The sequence below is a fragment of the Protomyctophum parallelum genome (assembly GCF_964188405.1).
Source record: "Protomyctophum parallelum genome assembly, chromosome: 16".
NCBI classification, from domain to species: Eukaryota; Metazoa; Chordata; class Actinopteri; order Myctophiformes; family Myctophidae; genus Protomyctophum; species Protomyctophum parallelum.
In genome coordinates this window covers 13,927,767-13,954,937 of record NC_139711.1, presented here as the reverse complement: position 1 = coordinate 13,954,937, position 27,171 = coordinate 13,927,767, and the positions used below count along the sequence as shown (strand labels likewise).

The following is a 27,171-nucleotide window of genomic DNA, read 5'->3' as shown; positions in this document are numbered from 1 at the left end:
TCAACGAAGAAGAAGCATCCATCACAGAATCTTAAGCAAATGAGCTGCAACAAACAACAACAACGCCGTTTAGTGTCGACGTTTACAAGCTCTTAGATGTCGTTAGAAGACCTAGCTTAAACTGTAGGCTTCGATGAGGTCGCGTGGGCCTGGTATCGTATTGTTTATTACTAGTGAATAAGCAGTAGTGATAGTCGGGTCTGGTGGTTGTTGCTGAAGGTGAACCTGCTTCGCTCCTCGTAGCAACGTGGTGGTGGTGGGTGTTTGTTCGAAAACAACGCCCTCGTTTTTGCCAAAGGGCACACAGGCCCGGGCTGTGGTGGGGGGTTATATATTTTTTCTCTTGGAATCGGAATTTGTCCGACAAACACACTGACGACCACCGTGCAAGACTCGAAGACCGAGGAGATGGCGAGCTCCGTGGGGAACGTGGCCGACAGCACAGGTAAGCTACAAGCTAAAACAATGCTCCTTGTTCTTGCTTACTTTAGTCCTTGATCGCAAATAGCAGATCTACAACCGACAAAGCGTTTTCGTCGGCTTGCGGATCTGCTACGGGTGGGCGGCTACGTACGTGTAGAGCTGGGAAAAGGCTATAACGATTATGCTTAGAATAGATGGCTAACGTTAGCATTGTAGCGTGCACGTGAAATGAATAGCAGCTTTTCAATATGGCTGCTGAGTGTAACATTACCAACAATTTGATATAGCTGAAGCTTTAGAGTACATAGACTACATTTATATTTTTTTATATATATATATATATATATATATATATATATCAATTACCACCCACATGTAGCTTAAAAATGCATTATTATTATTGTTGTTGTTATTATTAATATTATTATTGTTGTTGTGTTTAGCCTGGTGAATAGAATGCAAGTATAATGCATACGATATTTATCCTAGTCCCTTTTGGAGCCCTTGTTTACCTTTTCTGTGGAAGGCGGTCCCAAATACAGAAAAGGTAAACAACTAAAACAAGTGTGTCGAAAGGGGCTATATTTATTTATGAGGTGGCAGCGGTGTATAACTGCGGTGGCGTTACAGTCAGTTTGTTTTCCAATAGCACGATGCATTCATATATTTTATTAATTTACTTGTTTGCCTTTTTAGATACAACATCTAGCCAAAGATTGTTGTAATTAATCTCACATGTATAGTAGTTATGGGCCAGCCAGTCTTAACAAACGTTGGGCCAGGGCTGTTGATGCATGGGATCCCGCCTCATTTTGCATGGTCTGTCTTCCATGTCTGTGGCACCATTGCACAACAGCCATTCAATACTAAACATAACCATTCGAACCACCATTCTTGCCCGAGGCTGAGATCATTTTGCACCCAGTTATTATTTCCCTTTAATTACACATATAATAACATGTCATTGTTTTTGCTGGCCTGTACTTTGATGTGGAACGAGATATCACTTTTATGTGTCAAAGCTACATTTCTTAAAGCAAAAGTCCACCTTGAAACAGTAGTTGGGGATGGTTTGTAATAGAACACATGAATCCATCTCACAAGTTTTAGGAGTGGATATATTAAAGCTAAGGCTGTAGTTCTTGATAACACCAATCAACATTTGAGCCACTGAATAGCTGCTGACCTTGTTTACTTCATGACCCAATCAAAACAGTTTGTGCTGCAGTTTTTAGCCAACACATCTATAAAGAGAATATGTTTTCGCCTGGTTCCTTTGTTTTCTTTCTTTAGTGTCTATTTCCCACACGGCTCACAGGACGCCAAAATGGAAAATTACCAGTTGATTACTGGCTTGGCTTAGCCTTAGCTCCATTCCCATTTGTTCCCAATCGTTTTGAGAGGGTTCTTTATGGTAATAGACAATTCCAGGCTGAATGTTACAGAAACTAATTAAACCATGTTTTAGGTGGATTTTTTTCCTTTAAGTAACTTTGGTTGGTAGTGTTGATCAAAGTTGCATGTGTTCAAATGGGTCTCACTCTTTCGCAGAGTTTCGCCTAGTTGGGCGTGGTTTTGATGTTATTATTCTGTGAGGTTAAAGTTAGGCATAGTGTTTGTGAGGTTAGGGTTTAGGTTAGGTTTCGGCATATAACCATGCCCATCAGGTAGAACGCTCTGCGAAAAAGGCAGTCCCCTGTTCAAATAGGTAGCTTTCAAAATAAAGGAAACAAATAATAAGTAGTACATTCATTTAACATTTAACTTTGTGTGGTCTCAGGCTTTATTCATTGCATTGTTGCAACTGAGAAAAAAAGACAATCTTTTTACTTGGAACACTAGTTCATTGCATTAAATACAATCTCCTTCATGGGAGTTATTTGTGTGCACGTCTTTCTGTTTTAAACTACACTGTTGTAACTGAGACCATTGAGCAGTATGTTACAAAATACTCTGTTTGGCAGGAGTATTGGTTGACTTCTCAAAATTTAATTTTGAGCCACTCTAGCAGAATATCTGACGTGTGTAATCTGTGTCAAATTTCCAAGCTGTGAAGAATAGTTTAGAGTAATTTAATGTTTCCTTTATTTTGAATTTTGCATCCACATGGTTATCTCTTTAAGTATAACCTTCATAGTCTTGTTGCTTGCATTTCTCCTGGATTATTCCATTATTTCTCACACGCCCTTTTTATTTTGTCTGCCTCCTTTTCCTCCATCATCCCTAACGTGTTGTTTCCCACCGCCTTGGGCCGTGTTGGTGCTCCAGAACCGACAAAACGTATGCTTTCCTTCCAAGGGTTGGCTGAGCTGGCGCACCGCGAGTATCAGTCTGGCGACTTTGAGGCGGCAGAGCGCCACTGCATGCAGCTCTGGAGGCAGGAGCCGGACAACACCGGCGTCCTGCTGCTCCTGTCCTCCATCCACTTCCAGTGCCGTAGGCTCGACAGGTGAGGTGGGGTGAGGGAGACACGGGCTCAAAGCACACCACTTTCCTCATGAGAGGTGGCGGCGCAGGGAGGCACTGGGCCAGCTGTAGCTGCGGTGGTTGGGGGCTACCAGGGCAGGGCGTTCTGTTTGTGTCTCCTGAATAATTTCTCTCCTATAAAAATCTTAACCTGGCTGTTACTTTAAACTGTGCTTACTTTATTTCTTTTCAGGTGTTCAGTGGTGGAGGTTGTTTAATCTGTTAACATTATATCCTGCTTTCTGCAATAATTAATAGATTTCAGGGGTATAGATCAAGGAAAATAGAGCTTCTACTATCAATTATTTTCTCAGCAATTATTCTGTTGATTATTGTCCTTATTTTATACTTTGTCGCACAACAGTGTTATGTGAAAATGGCAGCTGTAGATCTTGTAGATCTGCTATTAAAAAAAGCAAACAAATGTTTTTTTCATCCTATGACATGCCAAAACGAGATTGATTGTTAATTAGTATTTTATGAAATGACCAATTTTGTTAAAACAAAACAAAAAACGATTAAATAGATTAATTCAATTTAACTGTTGTACCCCTAGGAAAAAAATGACTTTAATCAATACTGTTAAGCTACAGTTTGTAATCAGTACTGCGGAGTGGACTCATTGCTGGAGTTGATTTGTTCAGCTTCGCTGGCCTCTGCTCTCCAATCAGCCTCGTGACCGTTCCTATCCATCCTGACCCTGCAGGTCTGCTCACTTCAGCACCCTGGCCATCAAACAGAATCCCATGTTGGCCGAGGCCTACTCCAACCTGGGCAACGTGTACAAGGAGCGTGGCCAGCTACAGGAGGCCATCGAACACTACCGCCACGCCCTGAGACTGAAGCCGGACTTCATAGACGGATACATCAACTTGGCTGCCGCTCTGGTGGCAGCGGGGGACATGGAGGGAGCGGTGCAGGCCTACGTCTCTGCCTTACAATATAACCCCGTAAGTGACCGCCGTGTGTGGTGGGCCTAAGTAGTCTCGCCTAGCCAGACAACTATTCCACAGTCTTAGAATGCTATATAGTCTGGAACTACACCTCCCGAAAGGAAACTGCCATTTCTGTTAATGAACATACAGTTTAAAAGATCTTTACATTTCATTTCCATTTCTGTTAAGCAGCAAGCTATATATGATTTTGATGATTTTGATTTATATTAGGATCACTTTGCGCGACTGTAAAGACGAAACGGAAGTGGGAAGTCGGCGTCACTTCCACTTTATCGCGTACTCATTATCAGAGCTTCCGTTCTCTATGCATGAAAATTGCAACAGTCTAGCCATGCAAGACTAAGAACATCAGTGTGGTGTTTGATATGCAGTGGGTTAATGTAACTAAGATCTATTTTCTTTCCTTTTCAAGGAACTTTATTGTGTTCGTAGTGACTTGGGCAACTTGCTTAAAGCCCTTGGACGTTTGGAGGAGGCCAAGGTATGTCCCAGCCGATTGTCTCAAAACACTGTTGTTTCGTTTTTATTTTGATCATTATCGCAGACTTTTATTTTATTTAGACTTTGTTTAGATTTTTTTTCAGTAGCTCCCATTTGAACACCAAGGCCAAACATCTTTTTAGCCTTTTGACCTCTGAACTCTACTCCTCCCCTTACTTCCATGGAACCCTTCCCTGTACATCCCATCTCATCCTGGCTATCTATAACAATAACTTTACAAACACATTGGAAAACACTGGACTATCTGATGTCCCACACATGGCCAATTCCTTAATTTTTTAAAATCTATTCACCCAGTATCCCAATCTTCCTATTTTTGTTTGACTTTTCTGTCAAACCTTTCTATATGAATATATATTTTTCTAGTTAGAAGGGACATAATGGCCACCTCTTACCACCGACTCTCAGTCCCGGTGTCCTCTGCTCCACCCTGACCGCTGATCTGTGACCTCTCCCCCTCCCTTTTCAGGAAGAAAGGCTGGAGCTCTCAGTTTGATCTTTAGATCAGGGGTTTTGAAAGTCTCATACAGCGGCCTCCCTTGAGACAAGGCTCAGACAACGGCCCCTAACACGCACACACGCCAACCTTTCCTATGATATTACTGCTATCTTTGCTAGCACCGTCGAATAATTACAAAGCATTGCAACGTCTGTTGCACGAAGCGGCAACTTGTGTTGTCCATCCCTGTCACTCAATTGTTCTCTTTCACCTTGTCACCAGGTAGGCGCACTTTGCACTTTGAAAACCCCTGATGTAGATAATTGTCTTTACGTTAAATGCATGCATTCTGATGATGCTGATATTTGGAGGGAAAATGCTGGTTCGGTCTTTGAGGAATAAATGGACTGATGAGAAGCTAGTTCACGTTTGCAAAAGATAAGATGGTCTCTAACCAAACCACTGTACTCCAAGTATTGCAAAAAAGAACACCACAAGCTGCACAATTGCTTATTCTTTATATATTTCCTCGTGCGCTTCCCCTCCCCCTCCCCACTTGTTACTTTTAAACCATATCTAAGCATTAAGTTAAAGGGGCTCCGTCCTTGGGTTGGGTGAGAACTTGGAGATGTGGTTACAGGCCATCTTATTTGGTGCCAGAGTGGGGGGTAAAGGAGTGGGGAGGGGCACCAGGGAGTTCCAGCTCCCCTGCTCTGTCGCTCCACCCCCCCGCGCGCTCGCTGAGGACCGGCAGAATGCGCGCGCAAAGAGCTGTCTTCCTGACCCCTCAGCTTGGCCCCGTCGAGGCTCATGATGGCCCGATGGTGCTCTTTCTTAAAACAAACCCTCCCCTCTTATTTATGTATCGGTGCTTCTCAGTAGGCCCAGTGGGTCAATCTGGGATGTTCTAGTCTAGCTTTCATAAAGCTCTAGGAGCCAGTGTGTGGCCGTCCAAGCTTTCCCAGGCAGACAGCTCATTCTTTGCATTCTGCCGTCCGCGTCAGATGCTGGGTTAGAGAGACAGAAACAAAGCACGCGCAGCAAACGCCAATGACCTCTTTATTTCAGAGCTGTGGAGGCTTCTAGATACAAATAATCAAACCACAGTCTTTTTCTCCCTTACCTCATTGGCCAGGATTCAAGAAAGCAGGACAGGATAAAGAAATTCCAAGTATAAAATCTTTTTGTGCACAAAAAGGAGAAAAGTAATGAATATTACCTCTTCCCTTTACCTTCAAATATGCAGTGATATTATTTCCCAAAGAAATGTCATCAGTTCATTTGGGGAAGATCAAGCCAGTAACCTCTCTCCTTTTTTAAATTATTTTGATAACAAATTGGAGAACTAAGTTACTGCAGTGATTCAATAGAACGCACAAAAAGCCTTTCTTCCCTCCCCAATTTCCCCGATAAGCATTATTCTCATTTATTTTCTTTTGAGAAACATTCATTGCATGAATGCAAAATAAGAACAGTTTTTTTTTAAGTTATGGTATCGGAAACCACTTTTTAAATTTATTTATTTCCATATGAGAAACAAAGAAAACTATGTATTTGTTTTTGCAAAACATACTAACGATCTTGTATTCTTATTTTGTCTCTTTTGGTTTTTTCCACGACTGATATTGTTATTTAGAAGGTTTCAGGTGGGTGACACTATTCCTGCGTAGGTGCCTGGCGGAAAGGAGCACTAGGGCAGCATCAGTCCTCTCCTCCCCTCTTCCAGCCAGCTGCGACCGCCACTCTGACAGTCCCAAAATATGGTAACGGGTTTGTAACTGCCAGAAAAAGAAAAAACCACCTCACTCCATGCTTGAGATCCTCTTGTCTTGTGGCTTCCTTTAGAAGAGCAAAAACAAGATAAAAAAAAAAAAAAGTAACAAAAAACGGGAAGTACAGTAAGCTTTCCTTTAAACATGTTATACTAAACAGCAGTGCCCACATCTGTAATCAAGTTAAAAGTCAACTTGGGTTTGGAAGCAATAAACACGTGAAAGAAAAGAAAGTAAGAACCCCCTAACTCTTACATGTTGGTTTTTATTGTTCCTGTTTTGTTTTGTTTTTCCTTCTTTATTTGTTGCAGCGTTCTGATGTTGCAGATATCGCGCTGTGAGTCTGCAGTTGCGCAGGGGCAGCGCAGCGAATGCCCCAAAAGACGGCAAGCGCAAGCGTCTCCCAGCCCCCCCACCCCTCATCCCTATTGGCCTGTCGGTTGCAGACCTCTCCCCTCCCTCTGCTAGCCTCGCACCCAAAAAGAACCCTCATGCCACAGATAAGAGAGAATTGGCTCATCTGTTGTATCGCCCCAAAATCAATGCTTTTCCAAATGACCTGACAACATACAATTGGATCTTCACAGACAGTTTTCATAACCTGTTCTCAGTGACAGAGGGTTCTGAGAGCGTGCCAGGCTGGCGTAGAAGGGTTTCTGTCAGGGGTTCCGAGGTCTGCAGCTGTATCACCTGGCCAGTCAGCGCGCGCAGCGGCGATACCATGACCACTGCAAGCAGCAGTGGTCGCGCAAGCGGCGAGCGATATGCGGTGCGTTAAGGTGGTGCTTGTAGATGCACACCTGCACGCCTCTGTGGCTTTGTGCGCATGCATTACAGGGACCTTCACCTGCACGCAGAGTCCACCATTCAAGGTTGTGCAAAAAGTTAACCGAGGGAGAAAATACATTCTTTTTGGGCATCACAGACATCCATATGTAACATGGAAGTACTCTGGCTTATTGGTGGGAGCAGTACAGCTAGTGTGGGGTACCTCACGCTCTGAGGCCATAACTGGAGAATGGTGGCCTGTGTGTGTGTGTTGGTTGGATCTGCGCAGCGTAGGGAAAAGCAAAGCAGCTTAGCGCTGCAGAGTTGAGCGCACGCGAGCCCATACTGCAGACTCACTTTTTGCTGTGATGGAAGACGGTCACTAATTCTGTTTCCTCTGCCCTTTTTTCTTTTCTTCCTTTTTTATTCTCAACCTTCTATTTATTTTTCAATCCCTTGTCCTCCCTTCTATACACTATACCTCCCCTGTGCGTTTTGTTTTGTTTTTCTTTATTTTAATTTCATTAACCCATTCAAGGCTTGTTACCTGAAAGCCATTGAGACTCAGCCCAACTTTGCAGTGGCTTGGAGTAACCTGGGCTGTGTGTTCAATGCCCAGGGAGAGATATGGTTGGCCATACACCACTTTGAAAAGGTCAGTTGACTTGACATATCATTTTTCACGTACACATGTGTTTTACCCGCTTTGAACCGTGTCTCTATTTTGGTCATGTTCATTGATTTGAATAAGTTCACAATGTATTATAATGTAAATATAGAAACTGTTCTTTTTATTCATAGGCAGTAACGCTGGATCCTAACTTCCTTGATGCCTACATCAATTTGGGCAATGTACTGAAAGAAGCCCGCATCTTTGACAGGTGAGTGTGTTGTGTTTTATCTGAGACCGATTCTACAAATGTCTTCTAAATCCTATAACCGTTTTCTGGGAAACAAAAGTGAGTTGTGCTCAAACCTTTTCATGTCAAGGACCCCCAAAGTTATATGCATTTGACCACCGACCTGCATCTTAAAAATCTCAAACCCTCCCACGGAGCAGCACACCTAAACCTAACCTTAACCCATGTCTAACCAATGACTAGTCTAAACTAAGTATGCACCCCCAAAAGGTTTGCTTAAAAATATACATTCTAATATTTGTACCAATTTGCACGATCTTTCTAAAATAACAGATCTACAAGCATGAGCTTGTATAGCTGTTATGTTTTAATAGCAGATGTATGAAAAACGAAGCTTTTGCACACCTACAAGCGACACAGCGACAGGTGCGTAGGAGAGGGTACGGTGCAGATGTATAAAATGTTTTCCCGGTTTTAATGGGTTAAATGCAGGCAGTGAAACACGCCCTTGTCTTTTTGTGTCTTAGAACATTGTTTAATAATGCTGCCAAACGTGTTCTCAGAACGTGTTCTCTGTTCATATTATTGCTAAGATCATTATGTTCTATTTATATCATTGTTCAGTCCCTGCAACTCTCCCACGTACAAAGTTACTGTCACCTGACATGTCCTGACCAATGAAACTGAAAGCTTAAGCCTGCAGCATGGTTCTAAAGAAATTGTGACTCATTGTTTGACCACAAAGGACAGACGATATTTGTGTCCATTGGGGTGAGAAGCTGTCCATCATGGAGAGGGGTGTGTTAGAGATCTGTTGGTGGCTGTCTGGTGGTCCACATCAAGCATGCGAGAGGCATATACCTTGGTGGTGGTGGGCTAGTAGTCGGACCCTCTAGGATTTAGCAACCGCTAAATTTAACAGATTCGAGCAAGAGAGGGGCTGAAGTATCTTTTATTTATTTATATTCTTCCTGTAAATTTAAAGGGAGTTTCTCCCAAGGCTTCACAGTGATCGGTTGATCAGTCAATATGATGGCAGTAGTAATTGTGTGAAAAATGAACAGAATATGTTTTTCATACCACTTCTAACTCTATTGTCTATTTTGGAAAGTTTCAAACGTTGGACATGAACTCCTTTTGATTTGACTTTTTCTTTCTTTTAAGCTGTCCCACATTCTGTCCAGTTGTTGTGCCATGCAAGTCTTTACACTGCTTACCAAATTTCCAATTGGCTCAATTATCTTCTTGCATTTTGGGACACTGATTCCCCGCTCTCTCTCTCTCTCTCATGGTCTCCAGGGCTGTGGCTGGCTATCTGCGAGCCCTCAGCTTGAGCCCCAACCATGCTGTCGTGCATGGCAACCTGGCCTGTGTGTACTACGAGCAGGGTCTCATCGACCTGGCCATCGACACGTACCGCCGTGCTATCGAGCTGCAGCCTCACTTCCCCGACGCCTACTGCAACCTGGCCAACGCCCTCAAGGAGAAGGGAAACGTAAGCCACTCTAAACGTTTCACAGGCGCTGGCCGCCATCTCCATAGCCGTACATTTAAATATTTCCAGCCGGCTGCTTTTTTTTAGCACCTGACTGACCCTCTACTTGCAGGGGTTTTCAACCCTCAACATGCTCCATTAGTTATTCTGCGTTTTTGCCACGGACCACCATTGATTTAGCCTCTGAGACTAATATTTTTGGTTCCATAGGAGAGATAACAGACAAACATTGATCAAAATAATTATTCTACATTTTAAACTTCTTGCAAATTAAGTAATGCAGATGTTTAACAATAACGTAACTCTTGAGAGTATACAATGCGGGTCCATTTGGTTTTCATTTTGTGCTCTCAAAAGAGTCCATTTAGCTGGGGACCACCGGGCTGGAACCCCCTCAAGGACCACTGGTTGAAAACCACTGCTCTACTGGTGTAAGGAGCCTTGCATCCAATAGATACCAAAATTCGACACCTGATATTTGCACAATTTATATATTGTTTTTCTGCTTCATCCGCGTGTCACATTAAATGTAAAAGCTACCTACCTCACCAAGACACAGAATCATTATTTAATCACACAATAAATGTATGTATTTTATGTAAATGTAGGTACGTTATATTCATTATTCATTCCTTTCTGCTTATTGAGCCTTGTTGTTCAGACGCCGTGTGTGTGTGTGTGTGTGTGTGTGTGTGCGCGCGCGCAGTACTCAATCTCAATTCTGCTGTGCATATCCACCCCCTTCAAGGATAAGCTTTTCAAACGAGGAATATTAAGAATGTTAGGACCGTTATAGGGCTGTACGAGTATCTGCCCAATATCATTGTTGACTGTTTTTCAGTAAGTGTACCCTGTGTGTGTACTTATTACGCCTAATGCATTGACAGGATTTCACCTTATGCAGATCACACATATTTCACAGGTGTCTGAGGCGGAAGAGTGTTACAACACGGCCCTGCGTCTGTGTCCGACCCACGCCGACTCCCTCAACAACCTGGCCAACATCAAGAGAGAGCAGGGCAACATCGAGCAGGCCGTCGAGCTGTACAGGAAAGCTCTGGAGGTGAGCACAGTGTTTACTTGGTGTTGTCACTATTTGATCATCCATTTTCAGTATCATATAGCTGCCCTTTCATAGTGCTCCATGCCATAACTTGGCACTTCATTACGTTGTTGTTGACTGGCTGGTGGATTCTTTCTCTTTTCATTAGGTTTTCCCTGAGTTTGCTGCAGCTCACTCTAACCTTGCCAGTGTCCTGCAACAACAAGGGAAACTCCAGGAGGCGCTCATGCACTACAAGGAGGCTATCAGGTTGGTAACGATAACTACATGGAAGTAACAAATGGATACATTTCCGTTCAGGATGCACCAATGTATCGGCCACATATCGGTATCGGCCGATATTTGCCGTTATTGGTCAATATCTGTAACGGCAAATAACCGATATTTATCTGTTGTTGATAAGCGTACATACATAATGCGTCTGGTGTGTTGGTTATCTGCAGCCTACCAAGCTGTAGATTCTGAACACTTATTTCTGGTATTGAAGATGCATTTGTTTCCCTGGCACAACATTTCCCCCTAAAAACAACAAAAACTAAATGAGCATATAGGTATCGGTATCTGCTATCGTCTAAATTGTTATTTTAAACATTGGTATCGGCCAATAATTTCCATATCGGTGCATCCCTATTTTCCGTACATGGTTGCTTGTGATTTTGCGACAAGATTTACCCACAACTGTAACCAAAACTGTCGTTACTAACCAAAACCATGAGTGGCGGTGGGTTATATATTCGATGCATTCCGACACATCATTACAGATAGTTGTAATGGTGTTCCCTCCCCTGTGCTTTCAGAATCAGCCCCACATTTGCCGACGCCTACTCCAACATGGGCAACACTCTGAAAGAGATGCAGGACGTACAGGGAGCCCTGCAGTGCTACACCCGTGCCATCCAGATCAACCCCGCCTTCGCTGACGCTCACAGCAACCTGGCCTCCATCCACAAGGTAGTCAACGACCCTTTTTATGAATTAATACATTTGTCTTGAAGGTAGTCAATGACCCTTTTCATGAATTCAAAGATTTGTCTTGAAAGGTAGTCAACGACCCTTTTTATGAATTCATACGTTTGTCTTGAAAGGTAGTCAATGACCGTTTTTATACATTCAAAACATTTGTCTTATTTTTATGCTTTTACATTTGACCCTGGTATTTTGCTGATGTTTTCATCTTCCCTCAGGATTCTGGCAACATCCCAGAAGCCATTGCCTCGTACCGCACAGCCCTGAAACTAAAGCCAGACTTCCCTGATGCTTACTGCAACTTGGCACACTGCCTGCAGGTAGCCCTATTAAAACCTTCTGCTCTGCCTATTGTAGCTGACTATGTAATCCTGTATTGACTGAATAAGAAGCAAAACAATTAATTGACAGATAATGATTCACATAAAAGTTAAAGCACTGATTTAAACAACTGGTTTATTGATCATGTAAGAAGAAAATGAATATTTGTCTTTCCTTGTTCTAAAATAAAATGTTATTGTTTTTGACTGCTGGGTAAAGATGCTATAGCAGGATTTATGCTGGGTAAAGATGTGTTCAGATAACTTGTGATTAGCATGTACCATCATTTTGTGTTTTATTGCCATAGTTTATTTAATAGTCTATATTATTTGCACCGAATAATACAAAGAACAACCCCAAAATGTATGTGATTATGATAATGAAGTCGCATCCTTAGACCGATGAATATTCCTCTCCTTCCAGATCGTTTGTGATTGGACGGATTATGACGAGAGGATGAAGAAGCTGGTCAGCATCGTTGCTGACCAGCTGGATAAGAACCGTCTCCCCTCGGTTCACCCCCACCACAGCATGCTCTACCCCCTCTCTCATGGCTTCCGCAAGGCCATCGCCGAGCGCCACGGAAACCTTTGTCTGGACAAGGTACACGCACTGATCAAAGCAAGTAAACCATTCCATTTACATTTTATGGCCGCCGAGGTTGCTGGTGATGGCTGGGTCTGACCTGCTGGGGGTGGGAACGTGCTTTGGTAAGGGAGGATTTAATCTGACATGATGCTGGTCTGTCTCTGTGTAGTTTTGATTTGAGAGGAAATAATGGGTGATGGAGGGTGGTGCAATGTATGGTCTAAGGTTGAGCATGTGTTGAGCACTTCTAATTAGATTTATTTTGTGAAATGTGAAGGAAGAAATGATCACAGCATGCACTGCACATGATATTTGGCACTGATCGGTCGAGTGGTTTTCGAGAGTATCAACAGATAGACAGACACAGACCCTTTTCTTGGTCGCTCGCTTGCTAGGAGCCACACCGTCAAATTGCTATGTTGTGGCTGTCTGTGCAGCTAATCTCTAAAACCACTGGACTGATGATCAGCACCATGTTATTTGCCATTACCCCCATGATGTCGGAGATGGGCCCGTCTTGTTTTCACACCCTGCCAGGCCAGTTGAGTCATTCCAACAGTGAGTAAGCATCCTAACTGTCTGTGCCTCTGTGTTTCCGTTGAGCAGATCAACGCTCTGCATAAGCCTGCCTTTGAGCATCCCAAGGACCTGAAGGCCAGTAATGGACGTCTGCGCATCGGCTACGTCAGCTCCGACTTCGGCAACCACCCCACCTCTCACCTGATGCAGTCAATTCCTGGCATGCACAACTCTGAGAAGTTTGAGGTGTGTGTGCGCTCTGTGCTTGTGTTCCCTGACACACCTATATGTCACCTTTCTACTGTTAGTTGGCATAAAATATAGCCTGGAAATATTTACAGTTAATGTTAAATGTGTGACATAAGTGTGCCATACGCCCGTGGTTGCCTCCTTTAAAAAAACAACTCCTCAGTTATGTTTAAATGCAACTTCATCCCCTTCACCTCACTTTACTTACTTACTAAACAGTCTGACACAGGCATATTATACCATTATCTTATGGTCATTATTCACAACATTTCCTACAGATAGTTCCAGGTTCTTTTATGTTGGCAAGTAGCAACCCAGTAGAGATGTTATGCAATTGGTTTTAGTTGAACACGTGAATTCAAGCACCCTCTAGTCACTAGAGGGTGCTTGAATTCACGTGACTAGAGTCTAGTGGAAAGAAATAAAACATAGACCCTTTTTAGTTCAAGCAAGAAATGTAACAAATGTGTTGTATGTTTTTGTCAGGGGAAAGGAAGGAGGTCTGCACTGTTCTACAGCTCCCAGAGTAGTTTTATTTGAAATGAACAACGTTTTGACCCACAACAGGTCTTCGTCAGGTATAATACCGTACCTGACGAAGACCTGTTGTGGGTCGAAACATTGTTCATTTCAAATCAACTACTGTGGGAGCTGTAGAACAGTGAGCGGACCTCCTTCCTTTCAGCTGTATGTAACTTTTTGTTCAGCACCTGAAGAATTCTTTTAGAGATGTGCATGTTTTTGTTGCCTTGAAATGAAGGACAAAAAGAAACGTTTATACAAAGAAAGATTGTAACGTGCGTGTATGTTTTCTCTCAGGTGTTCTGCTACGCCCTCAGCCCGGACGACAGCACCAACTTCCGTGTGAAAGTAGTGGCAGAGGCTCATCACTTCACAGACCTCTCCCAGGTCAGTGTTTAGACCTTTTCATGACTTGTTTCATTATTGATTTTTTTATATTACCTGTGGTTCCCAAAATTGCTGATCTACAAGCTCACAACACGTCGCTTTGTGATGCATTGTAGATCAGCTATTTTCTCTACTACTTAATTATTTCTCTGCTATCTACGATTATAATCGTACCCCCTAGGCTAGTGTACGGTAGGTGCCAGCTACGTACATGTTTGTAGACAACCGTATGTTCCATATATGAAAGCGGCGACCGTCAATTTACCTTTTAGCATTGCTCCGGTTGTTATGAAGCGCCTCCGTTCCCACCAGCTATGGGATTTTTACATCCAGGCTCCATTTTAATCCAATAAAAGCAAGATTTTCAAAGCCCTGTATCTCTAAAGCTTCGAGCGCTGTCCATGGTGAGCCGTTGCGCTGATGATCGTAAATCATTTGTGACTTTGTCTCGCATCACTCCGGACATGTAACCGTTTTGGATGAGAGCTAACTGGTATGAGCTAGGTAATTTTATTTTATTTTTTTGCTAATGCCAACGATCACTGTTCACAACACTAGCCCCCACCTCTCTGATAACTCGGAAATGAAACGGGAGGGTCGTTGTTCAATGTACAATTGTACAATGAGAGTCAATGGCTGGCAAGGCTTAGCTGTGCTTATGCTACCACCTAGCGGCCAGCGAAAGAATGAAACATTTATTTTCTAGTTTATGGAATCTATTTTAGTTTTCTTTTAATTCTCCATGAAATTACTGGGAAAAAAATAATTTGTTTCTAACACATTTTAGCTTTTTTTTTAATACAAATAAATAAATCAAAAAAATAAATGGACCCATAAAAATGTGTCTGGGACCCACATATTTGTCCCGACCCAGTGTGTGGGAAACGGTGTATTATACCATCTGTACTCACCTGTCACTCTCCGTCCTGTTCTCCGGTCAGATCCCGTGCAACGGCAAGGCAGCAGACCGTATCCACCAGGATGGCGTTCATATTCTGGTCAACATGAACGGCTACACCAAAGGAGCACGCAACGAGCTGTTTGCACTGCGCCCCGCCCCCCTCCAGGTCAGAGAAATGTCTAAGCTCGCATCGGCAGGCTTTCCACCTCGGAGGAAAGCCTCGTCCGTGTTACTAAATTGCTGTGTGATCCGGTCGGGAGTGGATGATATCGTTGGATCGTTGTTTTGTAGTCATCAGGCAAGAACTCTCAAACCAGAACTTCCTTTCCCTCAAACTGGAAGAATCATACCATCCCAATAACAGGCTTGATGTGGCGTAGTTTTGCTGATTTTCTAAAATATGAATGTGAGTGTACTTTTCAGAGACTAGTTAGCGTCTGTATACCTTTGTTATCCCATGGGGAAATTCTATTGTCATGGCAGGCTACTAGAGAGAGAGTTGCACTTTTATTGGGAAGGTATTATTCTTCTGGTTTGAGGGAAAGGAAGTTCTGGTTTGAGCCTGATCAGTTGACCACAAAACAATAACTACAACATGACTTAACAATATTTTGTATAGATTAAACATAGAAACATACAATTTCTGAAAACTGTCGTTTGTAGAATCGGCCTCCGGTCTTAATTGTTTAATGTGAATTATCAGCGATGCATTTTCGTCTATTTCGTCAAAACGTAATGCAATGAGATGACGGGTGTTGTTTGTCCCTGTCCTTCAGTGCATGTGGCTGGGCTACCCCGGCACCAGCGGCGCTCCCTTTATGGATTACATCATCACTGACAAGGAGACGTCGCCCGCCGATGTGGCCGAGCAGTACTCGGAGAAGATGGCCTACATGCCCCACACCTTCTTCATCGGAGACCATGCCAACATGTTCCCTCACCTCAAGGTCAGGGACCTACTCCTCCTTGGTTTATAGAGCGTACCAAAATCTCCTTGAGGGGGCGTCAACATATGTGTCACTGACCTCACAATGGTGCAGACTTGCTCAGTTAATAAGTGCCACAGCAGGTCACGTCGAGAGAATGAGCCAGAAAACGGAATTAGATTTTCAGCTTTCCAGTATGGAGACAGCATCAAGGAACCCAGATTGACGAGTTTACAAAAAGACGTAGAATGGCTTGGATCTCGGCTGTACGGCACACGGGCGCAGAGACTTAACGTTCAACAAAGTATCTAAGCACAGCCGTGTTTGTTCACGACATTTTCCTTGTCCTTGTAAGGTATTTGGGTCCGACGTTCTTTCTATCCATCCTGGTGTTGGTTCACTATGTTGTCGCCAAGAACGAGCTCAATATTTACAAAAGCATACCACCGTCGCTCTATTCTGAGTGATGTGGGCTAGAGCTTTTCAGACGCTGCCCCCCTCTAGGCAACGTACACGTTTTTACACCATATACTCGTCATCTTCCTGACATGTGTCAAATGTTTGAGGCATGTTTGTGTTTCTAATAGTAGCTCTTTATGATGGTAAACTTTGAATGAATCTGAATGATTTTTCTTTATTTTGTGACCCAACAGAAAAAGGCAGTGATAGATTTCAAGTCTAACGGACACATCTTTGACAATCGCATCGTGCTCAACGGCATCGACCTGAAAGCCTTCCTGGACAGTCTGCCAGATGTGAAGGTTGTTAAGGTGAGTTTAGTAACACTGTCCTGAAGGGAATCGTCTCATGTTTGTTTTTGTTTCTTAAACCATTTCCAAGCCTTGCTGAAGGAAAGGAAATTTGTGGATGTTAATCTGTGACGTTGGCTGTTGATGAAAGCAAACCGCTTTTGATAACAAAAGCAATGTTTATTTTTGTGCCTTCCAAAAAAATCCAAAATAGCAGAAATACCAGTCACTTCGTGATGTGTTGTAAGCTTGTAGATCTGCTATTTCTGCTATATATTTTTTTAAATGTTTGAAAATGGATGGACATTTTTCATGGAAATATCAAATAAATGATTGATGATTATACAAACATAAATGCGACCATCTCAAAATAATTGCGATTGGACGATTATGCAATAATTGTGACGGGCCTACTCCTACCAATAAAGACATGGAGATGAGCTGCATGTAAACAGTGCAGTGTTCCTTTAAGTTAAACCTCCCTGTGCTTTGTGTCCAGATGAAGGTTGACAACAACCAGGACTCGACTGGGGACACCAACGGGCAGCTGTCCATGCCCGTCATCCCAATGAACACAGCGGCCGAGGCCATCATCAACATGATCAACCAGGGACAGATACAGGTCACCATCAATGGCTTCACTGTCAGCAACGGCTTGGCTACCACACAGGTATGCAGAAAACACACACTCACACCACACATTAATTTGTTCATTTAATCAGTGGTTTTCAACCCATTTCATGTCAAGGTCCATTATTTATCCGGCATTTGAGCGATCCACGGATCACCATCTGATGATGTTTAGCCTCTGAGACCCAAAACTAAAAGGTTTTGTTCTCGTTGGATAATTCCATGCTGTATTGATGTGGTACCATAGAAGAGATAACAGGCTGTATTGATGTGGTACCATAGAAGAGATAACAGGCTGTATTGATGTGGTACCATAGAAGAGATAACAGGCAAACCTTGGTCGAAATAACAATGCTTCTACATTATCCAATTGTGTAGACTTCTTGTAAATTAAGTAATGCAGATGTTTAACAATAAATAACATTCGGGTTAACAAACGGGTCCATTTGGTTTCATTTTAAGCTCTACAAGGGTCAATTTGGTTACCAACTCTCCATCATTTAGCTGGGGACCACCTGGAACCCCAGCTAGGACCACTGGTGGTCCCCAGACCACTTGTTGCAAGCCACTGCATTAAATCATTGTTCATATACATCCTGAACATACCCCATCTCAGTAGCATCCCTGAGGGCTTGTAGATCTGGTTATAGTTACTTTCTGAGAAAAGCCCCATATGGGGATGCCAGAAGAGGCACTGTTGCCTTTTAACATCATTGCTGTTAAAACATTGTGTAACTGTACAATGGCAAGAGCAGCCATTTATTCAAATAACATTTTTCCAGATATTCTCAAGAGAAGACATTGTAGTGTCTGTGAATGGGACGGTCCAGGTATTTGGGGGGACTACTGGGAACACAGATGGTGAAGGGTGGGACCAATGGTGGCTTTAGATCAGTGTTGATTTCGTCAACTAAAACTGACTACCTTTTTTCACTGACGAAAACTAAGCTATGATGACTAAGACTATATATATATATATATATATATATATATATATATATATATATATATATATATATATATATATACACACACACACACCATTACGACGCCTTTAAAGGCGCAGTGAAATGAAAAAGACGTTTTTCACACTTTTAGACCATATCCGTGGTCATCATATGGGCATACCTAACAATGGATGCCAAATTTTTTTGAAAATTCTCATTTCTGTGTGTTTTTATATCAAAGGTCCATAAAAACGATTGTATTATTTATTTATTAAAACGAAAACGTGCTGCGTGATGACGTGTAGAGATACACATCGATAAAAGCCAATAACAATGAAGCTCACCCGTTTAATTCCCCATTACTGCGCATCCATCCAGCACAGCTGCTTCTGATTACAGAATCCTCCGTTTTTATTTCCATTCAAGATAACATCCAGACAGTGTATTACTCGGTTTCAACTCAATCATCACGCTAAAATATGTATCTGAAAACATTACAGGGTAGAAATAAGCCTCATAACAGTAAACTGGTTGTGCTGGCCGACCATATGATTTATAAACAAACAACACCACGCTGTTGCGCATAGCATAGCTACCGTAGTGGTGGGGAAAAAAATCGATTAGTCAATTAATCGCGATGCCATCATGGGCGATAATTCATCGATGCACAAATGTCAAACATCGATTATATAATGTATTTTTTTTTACCGGAGCAAAAGGGCGGAACTAATCTGCGACTGCGCTGCGTCGTCGTACCGGACTGTTTAGAGTGACGCACACAGCGCTCGCACACGCTTTAGCTTTCAACAACCAAAACAACGAGTTACCAACGCGGAGGGGAAGAGAAAAAAGATGACAGAAAGGGAACATTTTGGATCGTATGAGGTTGAGGGGACACGAGAACTCGATAAAACTCACACCATCGACCGTCTGTGAAATGTGGCCGAGATGGGACGATGTAGTGTGGCTCCAAAGTGCTAACATGGCCCGGAATCCATCGCTCCCCACGACCGAATGTGAACGTAAATCCTTTGCAATAAAAGTGCCGATGGACTTCGTAATTCTAGTCGCCTTTTCTGAGTGCATGGGCAGCTGTCCGTGTGTTCGGGATCGGGATGGTTGTCTTGACTGCATCTCTGGATGTCAGTGGGCAATATGGTACACTGAGTGTATCGAGTTACCGTGTCCCCTCAACATCATAGAATCCAAAATGTTGCCATACACTTGTAAAATACTTTAAACCAAATGCTCCTTAATGTGTGCAAACAAACAGAAAAGTGCAACATATAGTCTCAAGAACTGACCCAAAGCTTCCTTAATGACACTTCAGTAACTGAAAATTAAATCCCTGAATAAGGAAACAAAGAAAAGCACCTTTTTTGTCCTAACAAAGAATAAAGGCAATTTGACAGAGTGCTGCTGACCTCAACCGAAATCCTGCCCATGTATTTCTATGACATGACACCTTATGTCATTATTAATATATATTTATTGTATGCTTGTACAAACTCATTCTTTTTTTTTTAAAGAAAGCTGCTTATTGCTGTTCTGTATTTGGCCACGGCACGGACACCCATCTGAAAATATTTTCTTCTATGGACCCCCCCAGAAGCAAAGATTTGAGTTAAAAACGTGCACTGTGAAAGAATATATATATTCATCATCATTATAAAGCACTTTGTTTATTAGTCACACAGTGACTGAGTGATTAACAGTGAGTGATTAATCATGATTAATCGGGATTAATCGAATCGTAACATAGCCCAATTAATCAGGATTAATCGGGATTAATCGAATCGTGACCCTCGGAAACGATGTGTAATCGCATCGCCAGGTACCTGGCGATAACCGCCTCTAAGCTACCGTCCCTAGCTACCGTCCCATCGCCTGAAGGGATGCGACGCTCTGATTGGTTCAGAAACTTCAGACCGGTGTTTCATGTTGAAACACCATTTTCATGTTGTTCACCATTTCCGTTTCACTGCGCCTTTAAGGTGTCGTAAGATTTTTGTCAACAAAATCTACTGTAGATTTAATCGACTAAAATCTTACGATATTTAGTCGACAAACTATACTAACACTAAAAACATTTCAGATGACTAAAATATGACTAAAATTAAACAAAACAAATTCAAAAGACTATGACTAAAACTAAATCAAAGTTTGCTGTCAAAATCAACACTGCTTTAGATTGAACACTGACTGTCACCAATATGATTGATTGACACCCGTCTTGTCACAGTTCTTTAGGGGCCCAGCATGAGATGCAGGAAGCTTTGATCACAAATTCTAGTATTGTTCTTCCTCTTGTGACCTGTCTGACTTGCAGTTTCTCACTCCTTTTATTTACCACTTCACGGTCAATTGGTGAAGATGTGTCTATTACATATGTGTGGAGATTATAACAGCAGTAGTTTAGATCATAACTTGTGGCATGTCTAGTCTCATATATAGGAGAATCTAAAGTGGGGATAATATAGCTTTCAACACGGATCTCCTTTTGTAGATCAACAACAAAGCGGCGACCGGAGAGGAGGTGCCTCGCACCATCGTGGTCACCACCCGCTCCCAGTACGGCCTCCCAGAGGACTCCATCGTCTACTGCAACTTCAACCAGCTCTACAAGATCGACCCCCCCACCCTGCAGATGTGGGCCAATGTAAGTTAGACTACGTAGATGGACTAGACTCAGAGGTTAGGTTAGATCAGTGGGCGTCAAAGGACCACCATATGTATACTCATCAGGCCGCTGGCCCGTATTTTATAAGATGTAGTCTCGGTTAACCACCTCTGATGAGATTGATTTAAAATTCAATAACTGTGTTCATACTGTAGATTGGAAGGTTAACAGTGTCAAATAGGGGAAATCCCTACTTACCTGACTATTCGATTCAGAGGGCTACGATTCTATTATGAATTGATTACCGATGCATCTCGATTCCAATACATGATTTATTTCCCCATCACTGTGTGACTAATAAACAGTGCTTTCTAATGATTCATAACAAAAATGGATTCATTATCTAATTATCTTTTATTGCACTACAAACTAAAACATTAAGCAGCTTTCTTTAAACAAGAATGACTCGCGTCATAACTGCCAGGTGCAGCAAGTTCACTATGGGTTTTATCTCCCATTGGCTTATAGGCTGTCAATCATGAAAAAGTGTCCACTAGGTCCTCACTAGTCTCAACATCGACGGTAATGAATTCTGTATCAACATACAAAAACAAATGGTAAAACAATAAATATATTGTAAATCGATTTATAATTGTCCAGGTCGCGATTAATCTATGAATCGATTTTTCCCCCCCACCCCTAGTGTAAAGTGTGAAACCTATGAACAGGGCTTTTCTAAGAGGCTGTGGATGTTTCTCACCACGGCAACTTCATTTCTTTAACTTGAAGCAGTTCTATTCTTTGGTTTATGTTCAACTCTGCTATGCCGCTGCCATCCTGTTCCTTCTTAGATCCTCAAGCGGGTTCCCAACAGCGTGCTGTGGCTGCTCCGTTTCCCCGCGGTGGGGGAACCCAACATCCAGCAGTATGCCCAGAACTTTGGCCTCCCCGGCTCTCGGATCATCTTCTCGCCCGTGGCACCGAAGGAGGAGCACGTGAGGAGAGGCCAGCTGGCAGACGTCTGCCTGGACACGCCTCTGTGCAACGGCCACACCACGGGCATGGACGTCCTCTGGGCAGGGACGCCCATGGTTACCATGCCAGGTACACAGCCTAGGATAGAGACTACATATAGCTTAGAGCCATGCCAGGTACACAGCCTAGGATAGAGCCAACATATAGCTTAGAACCATGCCAGGTACACAGCCTAGGATAGAGCCAACATATACTGTAGCTTAGAGCCATGCCAGGTACACAGCCTAGGATAGAGCCAACATATACTGTAGCTTAGAACCATGCCAGGTACACATCCTAGGATAGAGCCAACATATACTGTAGCTTAGAACCATGCCAGGTACACAGCCTAGGATAGAGCCAACATATACTGTAGCTTAGAACCATGCCAGGTACACAGCCTAGGATAGAGACAACATATGCTGTAGCTTAGAACCATGCCAGGTACACAGCCTAGGATAGAGACAACATATAGCTTAGAACCATGCCAGGTACACAGCCTAGGATAGAGCCAACATATGCTGTAGCTTAGAACCATGCCAGGTACACAGCCTAGGATAGAGCCAACATATGCTGTAGCTTAGAACCATGCCAGGTACACAGCCTAGGATAGAGCCAACATATAGCTTAGAGCCATGCCAGGTACACTGACTAGTATAGAGACAACATGTAGCTTAGCAGGGGAAAGTGAATTATTAAATCAATGAGAAACAATGGGACTAATGTTTGGGACATGAGTAAATGTCCACTTTTCTTTTCACGTTTCCTGCTTATTGGAAAACTAAATCTATATACATTTCTTTTCATATAATTTGATGCATAACATAACAAATTTGATAACATTCCGTACCTTTTAGAAACGCATTAGAAAATAGCAGCCGTGCAATGCAGTGTGAGCTTGGAGAAAATGAAATGGGGCTTTAAGTGATTTTGTATTTCTGTAAGTTTGTGTTCCGGATAGACTGGACACCCAGTTTCTTTTTTGGGTCTCGGGCTAAAACGATTTGCAACCGCTGAATTGGATAATGGGGAATGTAATGATGATTCAAGTAGTGGAATGCAGCAAATGGCCAGAATAGATCATTGATATAATCAAATGGTTTGTTATTGTTTGTGTGCTGCTTGGTGTGATTTCCATCCCAACTGTTTTTGTTTTAAAAGGTGAGACCCTGGCCTCCCGCGTGGCAGCCTCGCAGCTCAAATGTCTGGGCTGTCCAGAGCTCATCGCTCACACTCGTCAGGAGTACGAGGACGTGGCCGTCAAACTGGGCTCTGAAATGGAATAGTACGTAGAACCTTTTCATCTTGATGTCTGTCTCTGTGTGTGTGTGTGTGTGTGTGTGTGTGTGTGTGTGTGTGTGTGTGTGTGTGTGTGTGTGTGTGTGTGTGTGTGTGTGTGTGTGTGTGTGTGTGTGTGTGTGTGTGTGTGTGTGTGTGTGTGTGTGTGTGTGTGTGTGTGTGTGTGTGTGCCACTTTTGAATCTAAATATCATTGTTGTGATGTGAGGAGATCATGTGGGGCAAAGTATTTATTACAAATGTGCATGTGTATGCCTTTGACATCGAACACAGGCATTTGGGCTTTTTGTTGAGAAATACAGACAAGCATAAGATTTTTCCCCACATGTTTCTCACATCAGAACAATGGGATTTAGATTAAAATAATAACACACTCTGAACAATCTTTTCATAATCAATTAACCTGTTGATTAGTTAATCTGTGGGATTTAGACCATATAACGTTTGTAAAAGAAGATAAACTGAATACAAAATAGTAAATACTCATAACAAACAAAAGTTATGTGTGATCTGCATAAGGTGAAATCCTGTCAATGCATTAGGCTTAATAAGTTCACAAACAGGGTACACTGACTGAGGGTACAGTTAACAATGATATTGGGCAGATACTCATACAGCCCTATAATGGTCCTAACATTCTTAATTAATTATCATTTAATCAAAAGTAAGCCTTTTAAACTGACCAACTGTTTCTTTTTCTCCCCCACTGTGTGCGTGCAGCCTGAAAATGGTGCGGTCCCGTGTGTGGAAGCAGCGCATCTGCAGCCCTCTGTTCAACACCAAGCTGTACTCCATGGAGCTGGAGAAGCTCTACCTGTCGATGTGGGAGCACCACGCCAACGGATGCAAACCAGAGCACATGCTCAACGTCCACGCGGTGGAGGCCGGAGGAGACGGCAGCGCCTGAACACGCACTCTGTCCTCCAGGCCATTCCACTCACCCCCAACGAGACCCCCCTCCTCCACCCTTCTAGTCCACACCACCCTCCTTTATTCTCATAGTGGTTCTCAAAATTGTTTTAAATTCAATGTCGTCGTCCCCCCCCCCCCCCCCCCCCAAAAATAACTCTGAGAGCGTTCAAATGAAACCAAATGGAACCTTGTGGGTTCCATTTGTACGCTCTCAGAGTTACAGACCTGCTATGGTCCATTTGGAAACCACCTCAAGGAACCCCAAGGGTCCCATGACCTCCATCTTTGAGAACCACTGCTTATATCGGAACCCTGGCTTGATCTTTCATCCCCCCCCCCCCCCCCCCATCCATCTGTACTTGATCACCCCCGCTCTTTCTCCTGTAAATAGGACTCTGATTGGATAACGAGCCTGCAGGTGTTTCACTCCCATCATTTCTCCTCCAGTTGATCATGGTGTCACGTGTGTGTGTGTGTGTGTGTGTTTTCTCTAAGCCAGATGATGAGAGTAACCTGAGGCTTTCAGGCTCTTCCATCTGAGACAATTTTTTCCTCCTAAACCACACTTGTACAGAGTGTGACAGGGAAAAAGAATGCACCCCCATCCTACCACCACTACCACCCTCCCCTGCCCTCTAACCCACCCACCCACCCAAATCCAGTGCTTGAAAACTATTGGTGGATATTTTTTGCCCCCCCCCCCCCCCCCCTGTTTTCTCTGTGCGTATGGGACTCCTTACTGGATCTTTGGAGAGAATGTCCTTCCTCCATCTTGTCGCTGGTCTGCTTGCTTATAATTGGATTGACTCGTCAAGTGTTTTTTTGTTTTCCCCAAAGGGATAATGTTGCAACCTTTTGACTTAAAGTTTAATCTGCTTTTTTGTTATGCATTTGTTTAAAAAAAAAAAGAAGAAAAACTACATACTTTTGTTTGCGGCTGCTCATTATTTTGTCTTACTTAAGGCTTAGTACTGGCAAATCTGACTACAGAGGGTTAGATGTGAACATTCATTTTGAGGAACAACCACATTTTTGTCAAAGTTGTATTTCACCGTCACCAAATATGCCAAATTTAGGATTTCTTTTGTCATGTGTCAATGTAAGAATCCAGGGTGTTTCTTGTCAGTAATCATTGAAATGGGCCTAACATGTGTTTCACTAAGTTATCATGAACCCATATACATTTTATTTTTATCTCTAACCAGGACCGCCCTAGGTAAGTATTTTCTAAGCGTTTTTTTTTTGTTTTGTTTTGTAACCTCTTAACTGTATGCTGTCAATGATACTGCAAGACCCCTGACTAAATCTGAATAAATAAATAAATAAAAATGTATGGCATACATTGTGTCTTGCCTTTTGCATCAGGTAAAGTTCAAGCTAAGGCATGATTTGAATGGAATTTCCATTAGATCATGCTAGAGCAACGACTCCCAACCTGTTTGCCATGAGGATATGGCCCCCAAATAATTGAAAAAACTAAGTATGCAATAAAAAATAAAAGCAAAACATGACTATGTTTTGCTTTGCTTTAGTTTTTTCTTAAAAACATGGAAGAATGTTTTCATTGTGATAGATAATTAGTAACTTAAAAATACACTAAGCCTGAACATGATTGATTATTAAAATGAACATGCTCTGAAAATGTACACAAAGAAGAAAGAACCCATAGAACCTTATTCCCAAGTGTGTTGCTGTTGGAGGACTTGCTCTCTCTCGGATAGTACCGTGCTACAGCAATGATGAGAGGTGCAACCATAACAGCATTAACCCTCGTAGGCATGTCGTAGGGAAAACGCATTACAATATGCAAATAGTGTGCTGGTCGCACAGGCTGCTTACGAGCCTGCAGATCTGTTTTTGTTGTATGACACTGACGGTGTCTTGGATCCATATCAACGGTAGAATAAATTCTTCCAAAGCATATCTGTGGTGGGTGTGTAAAAGTGTGTGTTAAATCATCGTCGCTTTCCGGCAGAGACCTTGTATCTCCATTTGGTTAATATAATTTTCTTAAATGAATTCAGTCCTTTGTCATCATGCAACAATAGCAACACAGACGCTTCAAGAAGACCCAATCCAAGATCCATTGATTGATGCCTAGTGAAAGGATACCCAAAGTTGCCTTGAGATGGAAAGAGGGTCAAAACCAAGAGTCAAACCAAAAATGAAGAACACCTGGCGAAGGACCGTGATGATGGAGCTGAAGGAGATGGGTATTTCCTTGGGCGACAGTGTCAGTGTCACAGGCCAAAGCATGAGACAGGGTTCAGTAGCAGAATCGGAATCAAACTTGGTTGTGCAGACTCATATTGCAGTTAAAACTTATATAGGCCTACTATATATATATATATATATTCCATATGTATTGTCTTTATACATTTCTAATGAGTTTAAAAAGCATAGACTCAAGGTGTGAGTTTATTGTCTGTTTTGTCTATTAACTTCCCAGGCACTTTAGGGGCGGCCCCATATTTAGTATGATAGCTCATTGTGATGTATCCATATTTTATTATAAATGGTAAATGGTGCATTTTTGCTTTACATAGATTCTGCATTACATTCACCCATTCATACACAGATGGCAGCAGAAACCATGCAAGGCACCATAGCACATCGGGAGCAATTAGGGTTCAGTGTCTTGCTCAAGGACACTTCGACAGTAACTGGGGGAGCCCGGGTTCGAACTGGCAACCTTGCGGTTCCCATCCAGGATATATACCTATTTATACTCACATGATTGTTTATCCTGTCTTGGTACCATAATTAGTCTTTGATACTGTGTAAGAGGATAACAGGTGACACCTGTCGTTAATTACTGTTGATTGTATCTCACATAATATAAAGACCTCACTTCCTGTCATCTTGTCATAACGCTGACG

At 42.6% G+C, this 27,171-nt stretch overlaps 1 protein-coding gene across 7 annotated transcripts; it reads left to right on the top strand.

Moving 5' to 3' along the window:
- Positions 1-25,632, top strand: LOC310873480 (UDP-N-acetylglucosamine--peptide N-acetylglucosaminyltransferase 110 kDa subunit). 7 transcript variants are annotated; one of them, XM_083785884.1, is made up of 22 exons: positions 1-445; positions 2,722-2,872; positions 3,596-3,839; positions 4,258-4,326; positions 7,864-7,980; positions 8,127-8,206; positions 9,485-9,680; positions 10,603-10,743; positions 10,892-10,992; positions 11,541-11,694; positions 11,928-12,029; positions 12,454-12,633; positions 13,225-13,383; positions 14,206-14,295; positions 15,237-15,362; positions 15,973-16,143; positions 16,776-16,892; positions 17,371-17,541; positions 20,955-21,107; positions 21,920-22,172; positions 23,244-23,367; positions 24,101-25,632. In XM_083785884.1, exons 1-22 carry the CDS (start codon positions 409-411, stop codon positions 24,285-24,287), a joined length of 3,123 nt encoding a protein of 1,040 aa, XP_083642010.1. In that variant the 5' UTR covers positions 1-408; the 3' UTR covers positions 24,288-25,632. The 7 variants fall into 7 exon arrangements, with proteins under 7 accessions (XP_083642010.1, XP_083642008.1, XP_083642009.1 ...); XM_083785882.1 differs by having other exon boundaries at positions 10,585-10,743; positions 12,454-12,651; XM_083785883.1 differs by having other exon boundaries at positions 2,692-2,872.
- Positions 25,633-27,171: the final 1,539 nt, after the last annotated feature.

Excerpts from the sequence above, each read along its gene's own strand:
- LOC310873480 (XM_083785879.1), top strand. The coding sequence starts at position 409 with ATGGCGAGCTCCGTGGGGAACGTGGCCGACAGCACAG. Across the intron at positions 11,695-11,927 it reads ACCTGGCCTCCATCCACAAG|GATTCTGGCAACATCCCAGA; the intron begins GTAGTCAACGAC and ends ATCTTCCCTCAG. Across the intron at positions 21,108-21,919 it reads CCCTGCAGATGTGGGCCAAT|ATCCTCAAGCGGGTTCCCAA; the intron begins GTAAGTTAGACT and ends GTTCCTTCTTAG.